Source organism: Clytia hemisphaerica, unplaced genomic scaffold (genome assembly GCF_902728285.1).
Source record: "Clytia hemisphaerica strain Z4C2 unplaced genomic scaffold, Clytia hemisphaerica genome assembly, whole genome shotgun sequence".
In the NCBI taxonomy this organism is placed as follows: Eukaryota; Metazoa; Cnidaria; class Hydrozoa; order Leptothecata; family Clytiidae; genus Clytia; species Clytia hemisphaerica.
The window spans coordinates 1,396,826-1,412,439 of record NW_027104101.1 but is presented as its reverse complement, the minus strand read 5'-3'; the positions used below and the strand labels follow the sequence as shown (position 1 = coordinate 1,412,439).

The 15,614-nt window shown below is 35.2% G+C and overlaps 2 protein-coding genes across 2 annotated transcripts in view; one reads left to right on the top strand and one right to left on the bottom strand.

Annotated features, from left to right (window-relative positions):
• LOC136813049 (kelch domain-containing protein 10-like) overlaps positions 1 to 15,614 on the bottom strand; it is a 128,030-nt gene that overhangs the window by 12,388 nt on the left and 100,028 nt on the right. The window lies entirely within an intron of this gene.
• On the top strand, positions 4,487 to 11,701 carry LOC136813048 (uncharacterized). Its single transcript, XM_067069562.1, has 3 exons — positions 4,487 to 5,762; positions 8,561 to 8,938; positions 10,495 to 11,701. The coding sequence occupies exons 1-3, from the start codon at positions 4,527 to 4,529 to the stop codon at positions 11,668 to 11,670; spliced, it is 2,790 nt and encodes a 929-aa protein (XP_066925663.1). The 5' UTR covers positions 4,487 to 4,526; the 3' UTR covers positions 11,671 to 11,701.

The following is a 15,614-nucleotide window of genomic DNA, read 5'->3' as shown; positions in this document are numbered from 1 at the left end:
GAAATGAAACACTTTTGATACTTTTTTAATGAGCCTAAAAATGTTTAGGTTTAGCTAACCATGCCTGTTTTGTGAAAAATTTGTTTGGTGTAAAAAGCTTCTTACCTATATGCAAGTAGAAGTATTTTGCAGTGTTTTTGTTGTATCGTTTTTTTTTCTAGAAGTTTTTATTGTTTTAAAGTTTTTTAAAAAGTTTTTACTGTATTTTTAATACTTCACTTTTGCCTTATGGTAAAAAATCTTTTGATTGATTTGAAAATCAGTGTTTTCTCCATGTCTCATATCTCATAATCGTTCTATGAGCGATTGAGAATACAAATCTTTTTCCCGAGTATTTTATTACCAAGCCATAATTCGTGTTTTCAGTACATGATTTTTTTCTACGTCACTGCAGTAATCAAATTATTATTTTAAATCACTCTTTTCCAAATTGAGATGTACATTTAACAAAGACAGCGACAATGGAAAACGTTTCAAAAATTCCCAAGTCAAAGATGATTACAAAAAGTTGGGTTTTCTGTGAAGGGACAAATTTGTGCATTTTCACCTGTAAATTGAATAGAAATAACATGTAGCATGCACAAATTCTATGAAATAGACTGATAAAGCGTACATAAAGTGTACAGCCAATAAATGGAACGGGTCGACTTTAGGCTAATCTCTTAAGAAATGATCATTTTGCTAACGCCGACATTCTTTTATATACCAACCATGTATGATTAGACCGGTCCCATTATTCCGTCCGTCAAAACCGTCGAAAACTTAAGGCACATCAAAACCCTAGGGCGTGTCGAAATCTTAGGGCGCGTCAAATTTTCAAGGCGCGTCGAAATTCTAGGGCGCGTCGAAATCATAGGGCGCGTCTAATTTTCAAAGCGCGTCGAAATCATAGGGCGCGTCAAATTTTCAAGGCGCGTCGAAATCATAGGGCGCGTCGAAATCATAGGGCGCGTCAAATTTTGAAGGCGCGTCAGGCGCGTGGGCGCGAAGGCGCGTAGGGCGCGTAAGGTGCGAAGGCGCGTCAAAAATATGAGGGCGCGTGGGCGCGTAAGGCGCGTCATTTAGCAGACTCGGTTTTATTGACTGTAAAAATCCAAGTTGTCTGATTTTCCTGAGTGTAATACATGGCGTCTGATTTTTTTGAGAGTAAAAATATAGGCCGTTTGGTTTTTCTGAGTGTAAAATCAAGGGGTCTGTATTTTGTGAGGGTAAAAATACAGAGCATCTAATTTTTTCTATTATCTCAAAACTAAAATGGAAGCAGCTTTCACTTTTCAAGCAATGTGATTTTCTTTTGAGTAAAAGTTATTTTATCGCGATTTTATTCACGGGAATTTCCTGTTTATCTGTCAATCATCGATTGTTCGGGCTGTCAATCAACATCAACCCTGAAATTGCTTAAAAATTGCGTCTTGCTTAGACTGGAGTCGTTTATAATGCATGTAATACTAATAATAAACACAAATAATGATACGGGATTTAGTTTGTATAAACGACTGGAAGAATCCGGTGTTCCAGCCTTATAGATACCGGGCCTAGCTACGCAGAAACTTGCGTAGCGAGAAAACAATTTATTAAGCAACAACAAACTCTCAAAATAAAATCAACTCAAATGAAACATTTTTAACACACAAATCCACACACATTTCATTTTAAAGAATTTTTTTTGAGCGGGAAAAAATTTTAATTGCGATATTGAGACTTTAGAGTTAGTGCACAAAGGTTTCTAGACGACTAAAATTTACTTTTTTGCTTTATTTCTAATATGTCTTAATTAGTCGTCTAGCTTGCTAGACTACGTCTTGCTTAAAAAAGCAACATTTAATTATGGAATTTATCTACTTCACTTGTTTCGATCTCTAAAAAGACACCACCTGCCCATGAACCTTATACTCGATAGAGTGTTCCGTACTCAAATTTGAAATACTATAATAACCTGAAGATGAGTTAAAGCTCTTGAAAAGGTCATACAGTATATGGCCCCCAAAATGTTGATCAAATTTAAAATTTCTCTTAAATCTAAAGGAAAAGAGGTTTAACAAAAATTTTTCTTGCATGCAAAACTTTAACGTCTCTGCTTTATTTCCCGAAAGTTCTTTTTCAAAATTTTCAATTTCAAAAATGTTTTTCAATAGCTTAAAGATAGGTAGCTTTTTCTAATGGCCCCCAAATGTAGGTTTGCAATTTTAGCGATTTCTCGAGATCTCTTTAAGGTATGAATACAAAATTTTGACCATAGTTTGAAAATGTGATTTCGAGGGTTTTGGGCATAAATTTGCTTTATAAAACTTTTTACAGTATACCTTTGGTTGTAAAAACGCAGGTTTGTGGCCCCCAAACGTAAGTGTAGTATATATTTGTGTTTTCCCTTAAATTTACGACCTGATGGGTGTAAAAGTTATGATTTTTATAAAATATTTCAAGATTTTCGATGATGCAAAGTCCAAACTGAAAATTTGGAAATTTTCAAAATGACAATTTTGATTTAACAACGTCTTACTTAAGTTTCTGAAAACCAATTTCTTTTGAAATTACCTTAAGAGAAGAAATTTTGGCGGAAAGAAATTTTGGCGAATGGGCCCATTCGCCAATTTTGGTGTAATTTGGCGGAATTTATTTTGGCGATTTAATAAAATTTCTAAATTTGGCAACAATTAATTTTGGCGAATGACACGTTAGTTGTTGAATTTTTTAGCTAAAAAAAAAAGGGTTTTTAGGCAAAATTGATTCTAATGTGAAAGAAAACTAAATTTGTCGAGAATTAATTTTGGCAAATGACCTATAAATCTAAATTTCTTCCTTTAAGGTAGTTTCATTCATGTATGGAATACAGTATGCTGTGAAAACTTTAGGTGAACAGTTTAACTGAAACTGAAAAGATTAAGCTTTAAAGTTATTATTCTCCTATATTTTGCAAACAAATGACATTATCATCGACATGAAAAATATGAGGAATCTGATTGGCTAAAAACGCGTACATAAATGTTGTATTTCATATTGTACCGTACAAATACGAAACCGCGTTCAAAAAAGGGGTCTGGTAGGCAAAAGATCATATTTTGTACATTTTTATGATTAGAAAGGTTTTCTCTTCGCTTCCAATACACAACAACTTATCAAAAGAGTTTAACTTATGAAAATAATGTTTTGATCTTTTTAAATGACCATTCGATTCATTCGAATGTTTTGATGTCAATTTCATCTAAATAAAAGTAAAAGAAAAAAATACTGAAAGAGAAAAACAAAACAAAGAGGAAAGAAGAGACACAATGCAAAAAATGGTCAAAATTCTAGCATTTTTGGTCAAAATATCTAGATTTTTCAAGAATTTTCTGAAATTTCTACCCTTACAATGCATCTCTTAGTTTTTCCGACCCTTACAGTGCATTTTAAACATATTGGAAAAGGTACCCTTAGGACCCGCACATACCCGTCGGTCCTTTTGCCCAGCTGCCCCCCCCCCGGGAATAGTTATCACACGGTACCGAGTACAATATGGGATATATTTTTTGCGTTCAGATTTTTAGTCACATTTTCCAAGCCTTTAGGCGAGGAAAATATAGAAAACTCTGTACGAGTAAATATGTGATAACTGCGACTGGTTTATCATCAACTTGAAAAATATCAACAAACTTTTCTTTCTGTAAGCGTGCAATTTTAAAAGCCAATTTTTGGCCCGCACATACCGTTAGTCTGCAAACCCAGTGCGGACTGATTCTAGCGCACCAAAATACTGGTTGACCTTTAAGATGCTATATCTTTTACTCATCCTCTAAAGTCACAGATGTATCTGCATTTTATGAAAGACGTTAGCTGTAGAAAGTTTCCCATATCCCATTTTCATAACTTATTTTCAATACTCAAGGAGCTAGAGTGAGTTATATGCAATTTTTATCTAATTTTGGTGATGTGATATTTCCTTCAGACACAAATATGCTATTTTGAGTTTGTTTCAAACCGTCAAAACAACATATATACTCATTTTTAAGTACAACCATCATTCTTTCAAAATAAACAAAAGTCGTTTAATTCTGATAAATATACAGGTCAGAATACTCATTTTAATGACGACCTACGTTTTGGGGGCCGTCTCCGCTTCTGGGGCCATATACTGTAGTTGTATATGACGCAATCGTAATTTCCGCTTTGTTTTCGTTTAAAAGTTTGATCAAAGCAGAAAACCTATAAGTCTTTGTATATGTTTTACGTAATTTTTGGTATGCAAAGTTTAACTGTCCTCGTTTTTTTCTAATAGAAAAGGTATCAATTTGAGTGGCGACTAAGATTTTTTTTAGCCTCCACATGTTTTATCAAACATCATAAGTTGTTTGACTTTGAGTCAGACGGTATTTCTTTTGGGTTTGTACCCGAGTACTTCTTTGACATAAGGAATTATTTTTGGGCTTTCATCAAAGGAAAAAGAATATAGAAAAGTTTTCATGATTTATAGTATCGCGCCATAACAAAGATTTTTCAATTAATTTAATGATTTTTTCTTTTAGAAATATAACAAAATGTGATGAAAAATGAGCGATTTAGAGGCGAGGATACAAAATCTAAAACCTCTGGCAATAAACCCCGATAATTGCACTGTAGATCTGTCACTTTACGAGCAAATCAATCAAAATTCAAATGAGTTCCAAGGTCGACAGGCAAAACAATTCAATCTAGGGAATGGCTTAAATTTCGGGAACCCTATCAGTGCAGCTGAATACTTACTAAAGCGCGAATATGGAGAAACATTCCTTTTCGAAGAGGACTCCTCTAAAGCAATATTCATACCCCCGGAATTTATATCAAGTCAATACCTCAAAGCTGGCGATTCAAGTGTAACAGGAATGTTGGATTATAATGTCAAGACAACCCTCACCACAACAAAAGAAAACCTCCTGAAGACTTTGCCAGATTTTTGGTTTACCAAGGAGTTTGATGCTTTCATGAGGAACAATCAACAACAGAATCAACAATCTACCAGCACAGGTAATTCCCAGAGTCACGATATTGATCAAACAGCTTTTGACAAGTGGAGATTCAATGCCAAAATCATGCACCTGATGATCGAGTTTTCAGGAACAAGCAATCTGAACCTTCCAGCAACCACTCTTGGGAAAGACAAATTTATTGAGGGGTGTTTGGCAACACTTAAAACATTGTCATCACGTCCAACAAGACCAGAAGGACAACAAGAATTGCAAGATGTTCTTAAAGGAAACAAAGGAAATACCAAGAAAAACATTATCAAACTCTACAATGAAAATCCACCAACAAACGAAATGGCAAAAGCAATTTTAGAGATGGAGTTATCAGACATCGGTGAACAATCGGAACATTCATTATTTGAGCAACTTTCCTCAAAAGCAGCACCAAAGATTCTGGAAAATGCAGTCGTGTTGAGTTCAGTCAACTTCCTGACAGATTTAAAAAACAAACGTCACCAAGAATTCGATTTTGTCATCATCTTTTGGCAACGCAAATTGATCATTGGGGTGGAGATCAAACGCCAGCTGACAGCAAATACGACGGCGTTTAAACAGCTTGACAAGTATCACAAGCAATTCGAGGAAAGATTAGGTGACCAGTTAGGTGATGGTTGGACTTTCTTCCCGACAATATACGTTCAAAATGACAACGGTTTAAGCGAAACTCAACATTTCATTAACACAAATACTGATATTCCAGTCTGGCTATCAAACATCATAAGCAGGTTCCCAATAGCACCATGCCAAACACCGTTTATGCATCCCCTGGAACAGCTGAAAAAGGTATTTACGTAATATGACTTTGAGCCGAATCAGTACCGCAGAATTGCTAAACTTTCTCATCTCCGGGGAAACTTTCTTATTTTCACTTCACAACGGAAAAAGCCTCTGGGTAGTACAAAAGTAGCTTCAACTTATTAGGCGATCAGTCTTAGATGCGTTGTATGTTGTTTACGCTCGCATGTTTACGCAACAAAAATTTTTTTTGCTGGCGAGCACGTAAAAAAGAGCGGAAGGTTCCCGGGAATGCACCTGCAATATTTTCCATAGAATGAGAAAATTATATTATAGTTATATATATGATACAGTTGGTGCTCTCTAATTCGACGTTCTACTATTCGATAGGCTCCCTTATTCGATGAATTTTAAAGTCCCCGTCAACAAGAAACTCTCATAAATGAGGCTCCCTTTTTCGATAAGCTCTCTTATTCGATGAAAGTCCAATTCCCCTTGAAGATCGAATTAGAGAGCGTCAGCTGTAGTTAAATCTTTCAAGGAAGAATTTAAACGAGAATCTTTTATATATAATAGGAGGGCCCCCCTTGGGGGGCACTCCAGGTAAGTGACCTACCGGACGTGCGGCCCTTAAGGGTAGGTTTTTTAGACTTTGGAAAGTGCACTGTGAGGGTGTAAAATTTGAGAAAATACCAAATGTTGAGATACAATTTGAGAAATTTCAAAATTTTCATGCACTGTAAGGGTCCGATATTAAAGACCTGATTTTTGGCCGAACGTACGGTCGTTTTTAAAATCGAGTGCCCCCCCCCCACCCGGGAGGAGGGCAAACCTTTAGTACCCATGACATCTTTTATGCGACGCAACCAAACCTGGTTCATTTCAAAGAATGAAGAATTTAAAGGGTTTTTGCAAGGGGGGTTTGCTAAGGCCTAGGAAAATCTTTTAGGACTAAAAAACTGACGTCACATGCAAAACCCTCTAAAACCTCTAAAATTTGACGAAATTTAAAAGTCAATTAAACCCAAAAACCCCAAAACCACTATAACTAATCGAAAGCTTGAGAAAATTAACGTCAAAATTACGTTTTGACGTCATTTCCGGTCAATTTACTCGATTGATATGAGTGGTTTCGGGGTTTATTAACTTTAAAATTTCGTGAAATTTCAGGGGTCGAGGGGTTTTGCCTGTGACGTCAGTTTTTGAGTCAATAAAAGATTCCTAGGCCTTTAGCAGAAAACCCCCCTCGCGAAAACTCTTTCAATACTTTATTCTTTGAAATGGGTTCTAAGGTTTTGCCTCCTACTAAAGTCTATCTCAAAAGTATGTGGATACTTTAGTTTTGACATTTTGAAGTAGAAAAATAAAATTTTTCTACTGGTTCAAAAATCGTGACATCAGGGTATTTAGAAAATTTAAATCTTGCTGTTTTCAAATCCGTGTTTAGATTTTTCGTTTTTTTAAATAAAAAGTTACCTGACTGTGAAGTTGGTCATTTTTTGCCGTTAACCTTTAGACACCGCTGTTTTTAAAAACAGCGCGCGCTGCTGCCGCTGTTTTTTTCATGAAAATGGAGGTTTCGCGGAAAATGTCATAAAATCTGAACCGCTAAAGCTTAAGTAAAAAGTAAACCCATTTTGAAAAGCTAAGGATCTATTTTTTCAGATAATACCAAAAAGACACCTCATCACCCTTTTAAACCTGACTACACAGCCTCAAATCAAAACAGTAAAAATTCCATGTTTACGATTTTTTCACTTTTTTTCTTTTTTTTGACAAATTGAATGAAAAAAGTGGGTACAAGGTAAAGATTGGCCCCAGAAAAATTATTTTGTTTTAGTTTATGTTATAAGCCACCATTGTGTGAAATTTCAGGGCTGAAGAAGCTCATTTCATCTCAGAATCTAAGTTTCGGTGAAGCACACTTTTCCACCAAAATTGACACTCTGGCCACGAGCAGGTAAATTAAGTGGTCCCGTTGCTCTAAAATTGGCACTGCACTTACCCTAAGCCTGTAAAATTACTACAATAATCATAACAGACTCTCTATCATGTAAATTCAAGCAATAAAACACCAGAATAGTGGAAAAACTGAGGCAAAACAGCCCTGAGTTGTTGGAGCTAGAGATAGGCATGTATGTCAGGAAATACCCCCTAAAACCCCTTCAAACCACATAGAAACTGCCAATAAAGGTTCTCTATCTCATATAATGATATTTATATGTTGAAACCAAGAAAAAAACCAGACATAAATATGACTTTTCAGTCCAAAAATCCATCAAACACCCTCTGTCCACCACTAAAACGATGTTTTGTTGACATTTGAAAAATACACCGACATTGAGTTCCGATATCTCAAGATGTATAAAAGCCGGACCCGTAAAATTTTGAATGAATGAACCTTCACCCCTATCCTGTCTGCTAAATTTTACAGAATAGAAAAATTCAAACTGGTCTTTATTTTATTAAACTTTGAAAGGACCCCAGTATCAAAACGTACGTGGTACGTCTCTCGGCCTGTATATATGACGTACGTGGTACGTCTCTCGGCGTCTAAAGGTTAAAGGCCTACTTCAAAGGACTATAACTTTTTATCCAAGAAAGATACGCAAAATCTGAACACAGATCTTTTCCTATTTCTGTTATTTCTGAAACAAAGATATTATTCACGAGAGGAACAAGGATTTTTTTCATTTACGATAATTTGTAATTAAGCTCTTCCTCTCATCCCTAGATAAGTAAATATCTAAAACCTAATGACAAGGCAAATTAAAAGTAGAAGAATGTGCGTTTTGTGGTATGTATAATACGATTAAAATCAGTTTTTACGTTCCCTTTTTTGTCAGGTGCTTCAATTTATTGTTTTTACAATTCATGTATCAAAAAAGAACCTCCCAGCACCGATCATCTCATCCAATTGGGTAGACTTCATACAGAATGTCATGGACTCGCTATACACAGTGGATAATGTCATATTTTACTCAATGCAACAGTTGCCTGTTCTGTCCTCTGAAGATACAAAGTACAAGAAACTTTTGATAAAGGGTGGCTGGGGGACAGGTAAATCATTTTTGATGATGGAGAAAGCAAAGTTGTTGAGTAAAGATGCGACGTACAAAGGGAAAATATTGTATGTTATATGGTGCGAAAAGTCCACAAACTTCAAACCGTTACTTTATTATCAGTTGAAATCAGAATTGCCACCAGATATCCACGTCATTGCAGTATGTATAATAACTCTGTTTTAGTTATTTTATTCTTTGGTTATTTAAAATTAAGGGCTCTGACGTTAGTGAAGTTATGACTTTTGATAGGTAAGAAATTATATTACAATTTCTCCCTGATCAAAAATTGGTCTTTTGTTCTCACTCCATTTTTTCATACTTCATAAAAACAGTCATAACTCATGTACTCTTAGGTTCCAAATAAACGGGGGGAAAAGCTCTTCAAGTTTAAATAAAGTAATCGCAAAATTGCAACACAAATTTATTTTTCTTTGTTAATTTCATTTCTTTATCACTTTATTAATTTTCTTCTTATATTATTGTTCTGTTTAAAATGTAAGAAGTTTAAGAAATATTTATTTAGAAAGAAAATAATACAATGAATAAGAAATGAAACTGACAAATAAATATGGATTTGTGTTGCAATTTTGCGATTACTTTTTAAACTTGAAGAGCTTTCCATCATAACCCTAGGAACATATTTAAGATTGTTTATTATGAGAATATTTTACGCATATTCAATGTACTAGACTTTAAATCGTTTGGGTTTTATGTAATTTCACTGAAAACTGTTGAAAAATTTAATTGGTCGTTTGATACACGTATTCGCTAGCAAAGATATTTTTTTGTATTTGCGATTATTTATTGGAAAAAAATACATTTTAGTTTGTTAATTTCGACATTTTCATATATTATGGGCATTGCAACCTTCATGGCAAAACTGTCTTAATTTTGCATGATTTAATTAAACAGAAAACTAGCCATAAATCTTGAACTACTCTTCAGATTGACCTTGTATTTAGAATGTAGACTCACTGGAAGCATTGAAATAGGTTGATAAAAAAATAACTCCAATTAACATCCAGATTCAATTTTTCAATTTTTGGGTACAGGGCGATAAGCATTTCCCTTTTTTGACCGGGGTGACCTAAAAAGGATGATATTTGACCGGGCCTCAACTATAAATTTCTAAAATTTGACCGGGTTCAAATTTTTTGATTATTTTTTGACTGGGGTTACCAATTTTCCACCGGGGACAAAATTTGGACTGTTTTTAGGCATTTTTTTCACCGGGCTACTCACCGGGGTGGATCTGACCGGGCCACTGACTCAGGGGTGTTATTTCTTTCTATAGTCAGAGCCCTTAAGGAAATAAGACTAAGACATCACCTAGACTATAGAAAAACCGTATACTTAGTTTTATTTAAATATTAAATCATACTCTAAATTAGGTCCCCGGCATCCTTTTCTTTTAATAAGAGTCTGTTAAGCTTGAATGAGGTGCGACTGTTTACTTGTTCGTGATATTGAAATTTAAATGATCTTAAATGTCCTTGATTTTTAACTTATTCACTTAAAGACTTAAAAGAGGCTTTAAACTAGTATTTCATGACCCATCTCAAAACTCCTAGGCTGGTATTTTTCATTGTTTTTTTATCTGTTCTTTAAGTTTTACTTGCCATATTATTGAGCCTCGTGTTCTAATAAACCTGTTCTTATAAAAGAAAGGGTATAATAAAAAGATATCTTTTTTAAAGCACCTTTTTTGTTTTCAGGTTAACGATTTCGAATCCGATAACATAGACTATAAAGAGTACAAAGCGGTGTTCGTGGATGAATGGGAAAGTGGATTGTATCGTGATTTACCATTGTCGAATACCGAATACTTATGGATTGCACAACGTCCAATTCTCAATTCTCACATTCTCACATTAAGAGACGACCCTTTCAAAATACTTTACTTGGGAACCAATCTACGAAACTCGAAAGAAATCGTCAATATGTCCAAAGTAACAAATGAGAATAATAGTGTAACACCAGTATCATATAGTATAGCGGATCCCCCACAAATTTTCCCAAAAGGCCCGTCTCCAACATACGTGAATACAATAAATGATGCTATCATTTTGGAACGTAAAAAGTCGAACTTAGAAGGACTTTTGATCATAATAAGTAGCTATGATAAAAATAGAGATATCGACCCTAAAAGTAACGGAGAGGTCAAATATTTTGATGAATTTTCAGGCAAGGAAAATCCCTCTGAGTTCTTCAGTGATAAAGGGAAAGGAAACATTTTGGTACTTAAAAATGACAAGTTAGTAGTAATTGATGGGTTTGAATGGACAACCATAATTATTGATTCAGATCTCGTAAGTGATTATAACCTGCCCATGAGATGTACAACAACTCTTTACATTGTCGGAGACAAAAATGAAGATGAAGATGATTACGATGAAAAAGACGGGTTCCCAAGACATGAAGTTACCAAATTGATTGCAATCACTGGAGATGAAGAGTATAATGGTTTACTTTTTTGGTTCAAAAATTACATAAGAAAATTATTTTTCTTTCGTGAATCGACGAATGAGATAAAGACTTTTTTATCTCTTTTAAAACAGTGCATACAAAGCATAAACAATATTTCAACAAAGGACGCAACAGAACATGAGAAGGCTTATTGTTTGTTGAAGTTATCAGAGTTTATAATAAGTCTTGAATGTAGATATTATAGTTATGAAGATGAAAATACTTTCAAAGAAGATCATCCCGATATTTGGGCATTATTAGAAAGAATCAGAGGTTTGTCTTCACAGGACCACATGGACTTAAAATTGGAAGATTGCCGCGAATACATAATGAAGTTAAAAACTTTTAATCCAACAATCGACATGGAAAATCGTATTATTTTTATAAGGCTATTCTCAGAAATGAAAAATATTTTAAATAGTTGAATAAGTAAAACATTAGGCTGTTTCATTTAATATCCATAAAGGGGTTGGTCAACCCTTTTCTAGCCAAAAAATATTCTTGACATTGTGTCAAAGAATGATACCCCTGAAATCGTAAAATTTGTGAAAAAAGCCTTGAAGAAATTCTTCTTTATGCCCTAAAGTGAGGGAGGGCGAACTAAAATCAGTCGCTTACCACATCGAAGTTTTAGATAACTTTTAGCCCTCTGGAAATCTTTCTCGGGCTACCCCCAGAAACTTATCTTCCACCCCTGTATCGACATAAAATGGAATGGCCTTTCTTCTTTTAATTTTTATTTTCCCTGTTAGTTTTTGTACATATTAAAAGCATAAAAAGGTGTATCCGCGTTCAGTACAAGTTTTTTAAAGCTTTATAAGAAAGAACATAAGGCTTCGATGGCCAAAATACTAAGACCAAGTTAAGAACATTTTTAGTCTTTGCGAACTCATCTGATTTCTCACGAAAAGGAACAATAATACTCACAGAATAGTAAAAATAAGAATATGTCAAGAACACTTTTTGTTGTTGGGCTTAAAACTCAAAAAGTTAAGAACATCTGAAGACTTCAAATATTTTGCATGTTCTTATAAAAAAACCCTCTTATTTTATCCTTTTTTAAGTATTGTAGTGAAACGTCCTAATAAATCAGGGGTTTTAGATTCATCAAAGCCTTAAAATTTTCTCAACTTGTTCTTAATATTTTGGCCATGTGTACACCACCTAAGGTTAGGATTTAGGCTAGGGCATATCTTTTGAACTTTCGTATCTAATTGTATCTATAAATTTAACAAGTACACCACCTAAGGTTAGGATTTAGGCGCTAGGACATATCTTATGAACTTTTGTATTAAGTGTATCTGTAAATTTAACAAGTCGTCAATTTTATATACATATCGTAATCACATACCATACTAAGACTAACGTTCATTTGTCAGACTTTATACTATATCATTTTATATACACATGTAATATAAAAGCACAAAAGGGGGTGGGAAAAGGATTTTTTCGTTTTTTCAGGGTGGGGGAGGGGTATTTGACAACTGGGAAGTCTAAAACTTATGGGGGGTAACTCATCAGTGTTAATATTTACAAGGATACTCAGTATCTACTTTGTTTATTTTATCTATTTTGCTTTGGTTCCGTATTTTATTCCATAATGGCAGATTAGCTGCGCGGAACATTCTAGTTCTAATACTAGCCGTATTGTATAAGAGGGTTGCGAAGCGATCCAGACTCCACCTCAATTCGCAAGTTGCTAGCAAAATAAGAGACACTCTAAAAATCCCTGTAATAAAGCCGCTATAGAGAAAGGGTCGTAAGCATTGAGTTTAACATTAAAGCCCTAAGGGCTAGAGTTCAATCTCTAACCTTTCTCAGGCAAGAAAAAGTGAAGCCTTAAAAAATGCGCCGCATTTTTGACGACAGATTGAATCTAGCAATTCCTTTGTTTACGATTGATATTTTTTTCGAAATTTAGCGGTAAATTTTAGTTTCAATCTGTCATTTGTGTAAAAACCAAGCGAGCCGCTCAAGGCCGCGCAACTTTGGTAGGATTTGTTGGCTTCAAATCCTACCAAGGAGATTGACTTCTAGCCCTTCGGGCTTATGCTATACTTCATTGGTCGTAAGAGCCTTAATACCCCAAACACATTACATATAATCCACGGCGGCACAACACCCGCCGCCGCCGTTATTCTAGTGTAAATGGTGCCTTAATAAAAGCGAACGATATTCGTCGAACAATCGAACATTTTTATTCGAATCACGAATCGTCTGTCGAAATCATCAAAACATAAAAATAAAACAAAAACAAAAATGTACAAAAAAGATGGCTTGTTGGTTCTTGGACAGTTTTGATTTATTTCTTGACAAATTCGACAAATTTGATTACCTCCGTACTTCTTTATCATAGAATATCCACTTGGTTTTGCAAGGTAAGTTTCGTTCACTAAAAGAGCACTCCTCCCGCCCGCGCGACTTGCAAAAACCTCTCATTGATTGACCTTATTTGATACTTGATACTTGCTGTTAAAAGTCAGGGGATGATAAAGATCCTTTCTGTCACCGTTCAAACTAATTTTTTTTCCATTTAACAGCAAAATAAACATTTAAAACCGAAGAACCACTGCTTAGATTGCTTAGGCGGCAATTTGATCAAATTCAGATTCTAAGTCCGTGTTTCGGCTTCCGGTAATTTTGTTACTGTTCACTGCTAGGGTACACCATTTTAAAACGGGATTTTTCGCAGTCCTAGCTACCAAACCGAGAAAGTTTTCGTGGCTTCAAGCCAAACCATTCAAGGTCATTTTGATGAAATCATCGGTTTGAAGATGATTATAACAAATTTACGCAAATTTTCGCTTGGGATAGAAGTTAAAGGTACGCGCACACAATATAGCAAAACTGCTTCGCTCATAAATTCGCTTCGCAAAAAGCACAATTTCTAGCATAGATGCTAATGTCTCAAGTTTCTGTCTAAATCCACCTCCATCGACTATGAATTCAACAGGTTATGGGCCCAGTGCCAACACACACTGGAAAAACATTACGTTTGACGGAGACGAACGAAAATTTGAACTGTGGGAAGTAAAATTCCTTGGATACATGAAGATTAGAAAACTCAAAAACATTTTTGTTGGTGAAGATGATGTTTCCGCCGACAACAAGGAACTTGCTTTTGCTGAGCTTATTCAAGTACTTGATGAACGTTCTATCTCCTTGATAATGAGAGATGCAAGAGATGATGGACGTAAAGCATTCCAAATACTTCGAGAACATTACGCAGGCAGTGGTAAGCCCCGAATTATCACACTTTATACCCAGCTCACTTCGCTGAAGAAAAAACCTAATGAAACCATTACTGACTACGTTCTACGAGCAGAATCTGCAGCAAATGCACTTCGTATGTCAAAGGAGACGGTTAGCGATGGCCTCCTTGTTGCCATGGTTGTTAAGGGGCTACCAGACGAATACCAATCATTCATAGCAGTTACAACCCAATCTGAAGAAATCATCCAAGATTTTCAAAAATTTAAACAAACTTTGAAAAATTTTGAAGACACTGAAAATGCCAGATCTCAACGTTCTGCTGGACAAGTACAACCTGATAAAAACTCTGTCATGAAAACCAACGACCAGCATCATCGTTCTAAAGTTACTTGCTACAACTGTGGAATCCCAGGACACAAAGCACCAGATTGCACCAAACCAAAGCAGAATCGAAAATACTGCTCTCATTGCAAGTCTTCGACGCATTTTGAATCAAATTGTCGAAAAATCAAAAAGCATTCATCAAAGAAAGCAGGAAATCTTGACGAAGCAGACCACAGTTTTGCTTTTAAATGTGATGACAACGACAATAACTTAAAACTTATGTCTGATATCTTTTTAGTGGATTGTGGTGCCACATCTCACATGGTCAATACCGATGCAAATTTTATATCCACCGATGACGATTTCAAACCGGAAAACCATTACATCGAGCTTGCAGGTGGATCTCTTGCAAATAATTTAGCAAAGAAAAGAGGGACAGTGTTAATTTCTTTGCGTACATCTGACAATAAGATTGTTAAAGCAACATTGGAAAATACCCTGTATGTACCTTCATTTCCGCAATCCATATTTTCAGTTAGACGAGCACTCGAAAAAGGAGCCAAAGTAATTTTTGATGGCGAAAAATCAAACCTTATTTACAATGGAACGTCTTTTCCCTTTGTACAACATGCTCGTCTCTACTACCTATGCAAATCGTCAGAAAATACCAGTCGTAAAGAAAGTCTTGAAACTTGGCACAAAATTTTGGGACATTGTAATTTATCTGATGTGAAAAGTCTAGAAAATGTCGTCCAGGGGATGACTATTACAGAGTCAAAGCCATTCGACTGTGAAACTTGTGTTTTATCCAAACAAACAAACACTCGAAATG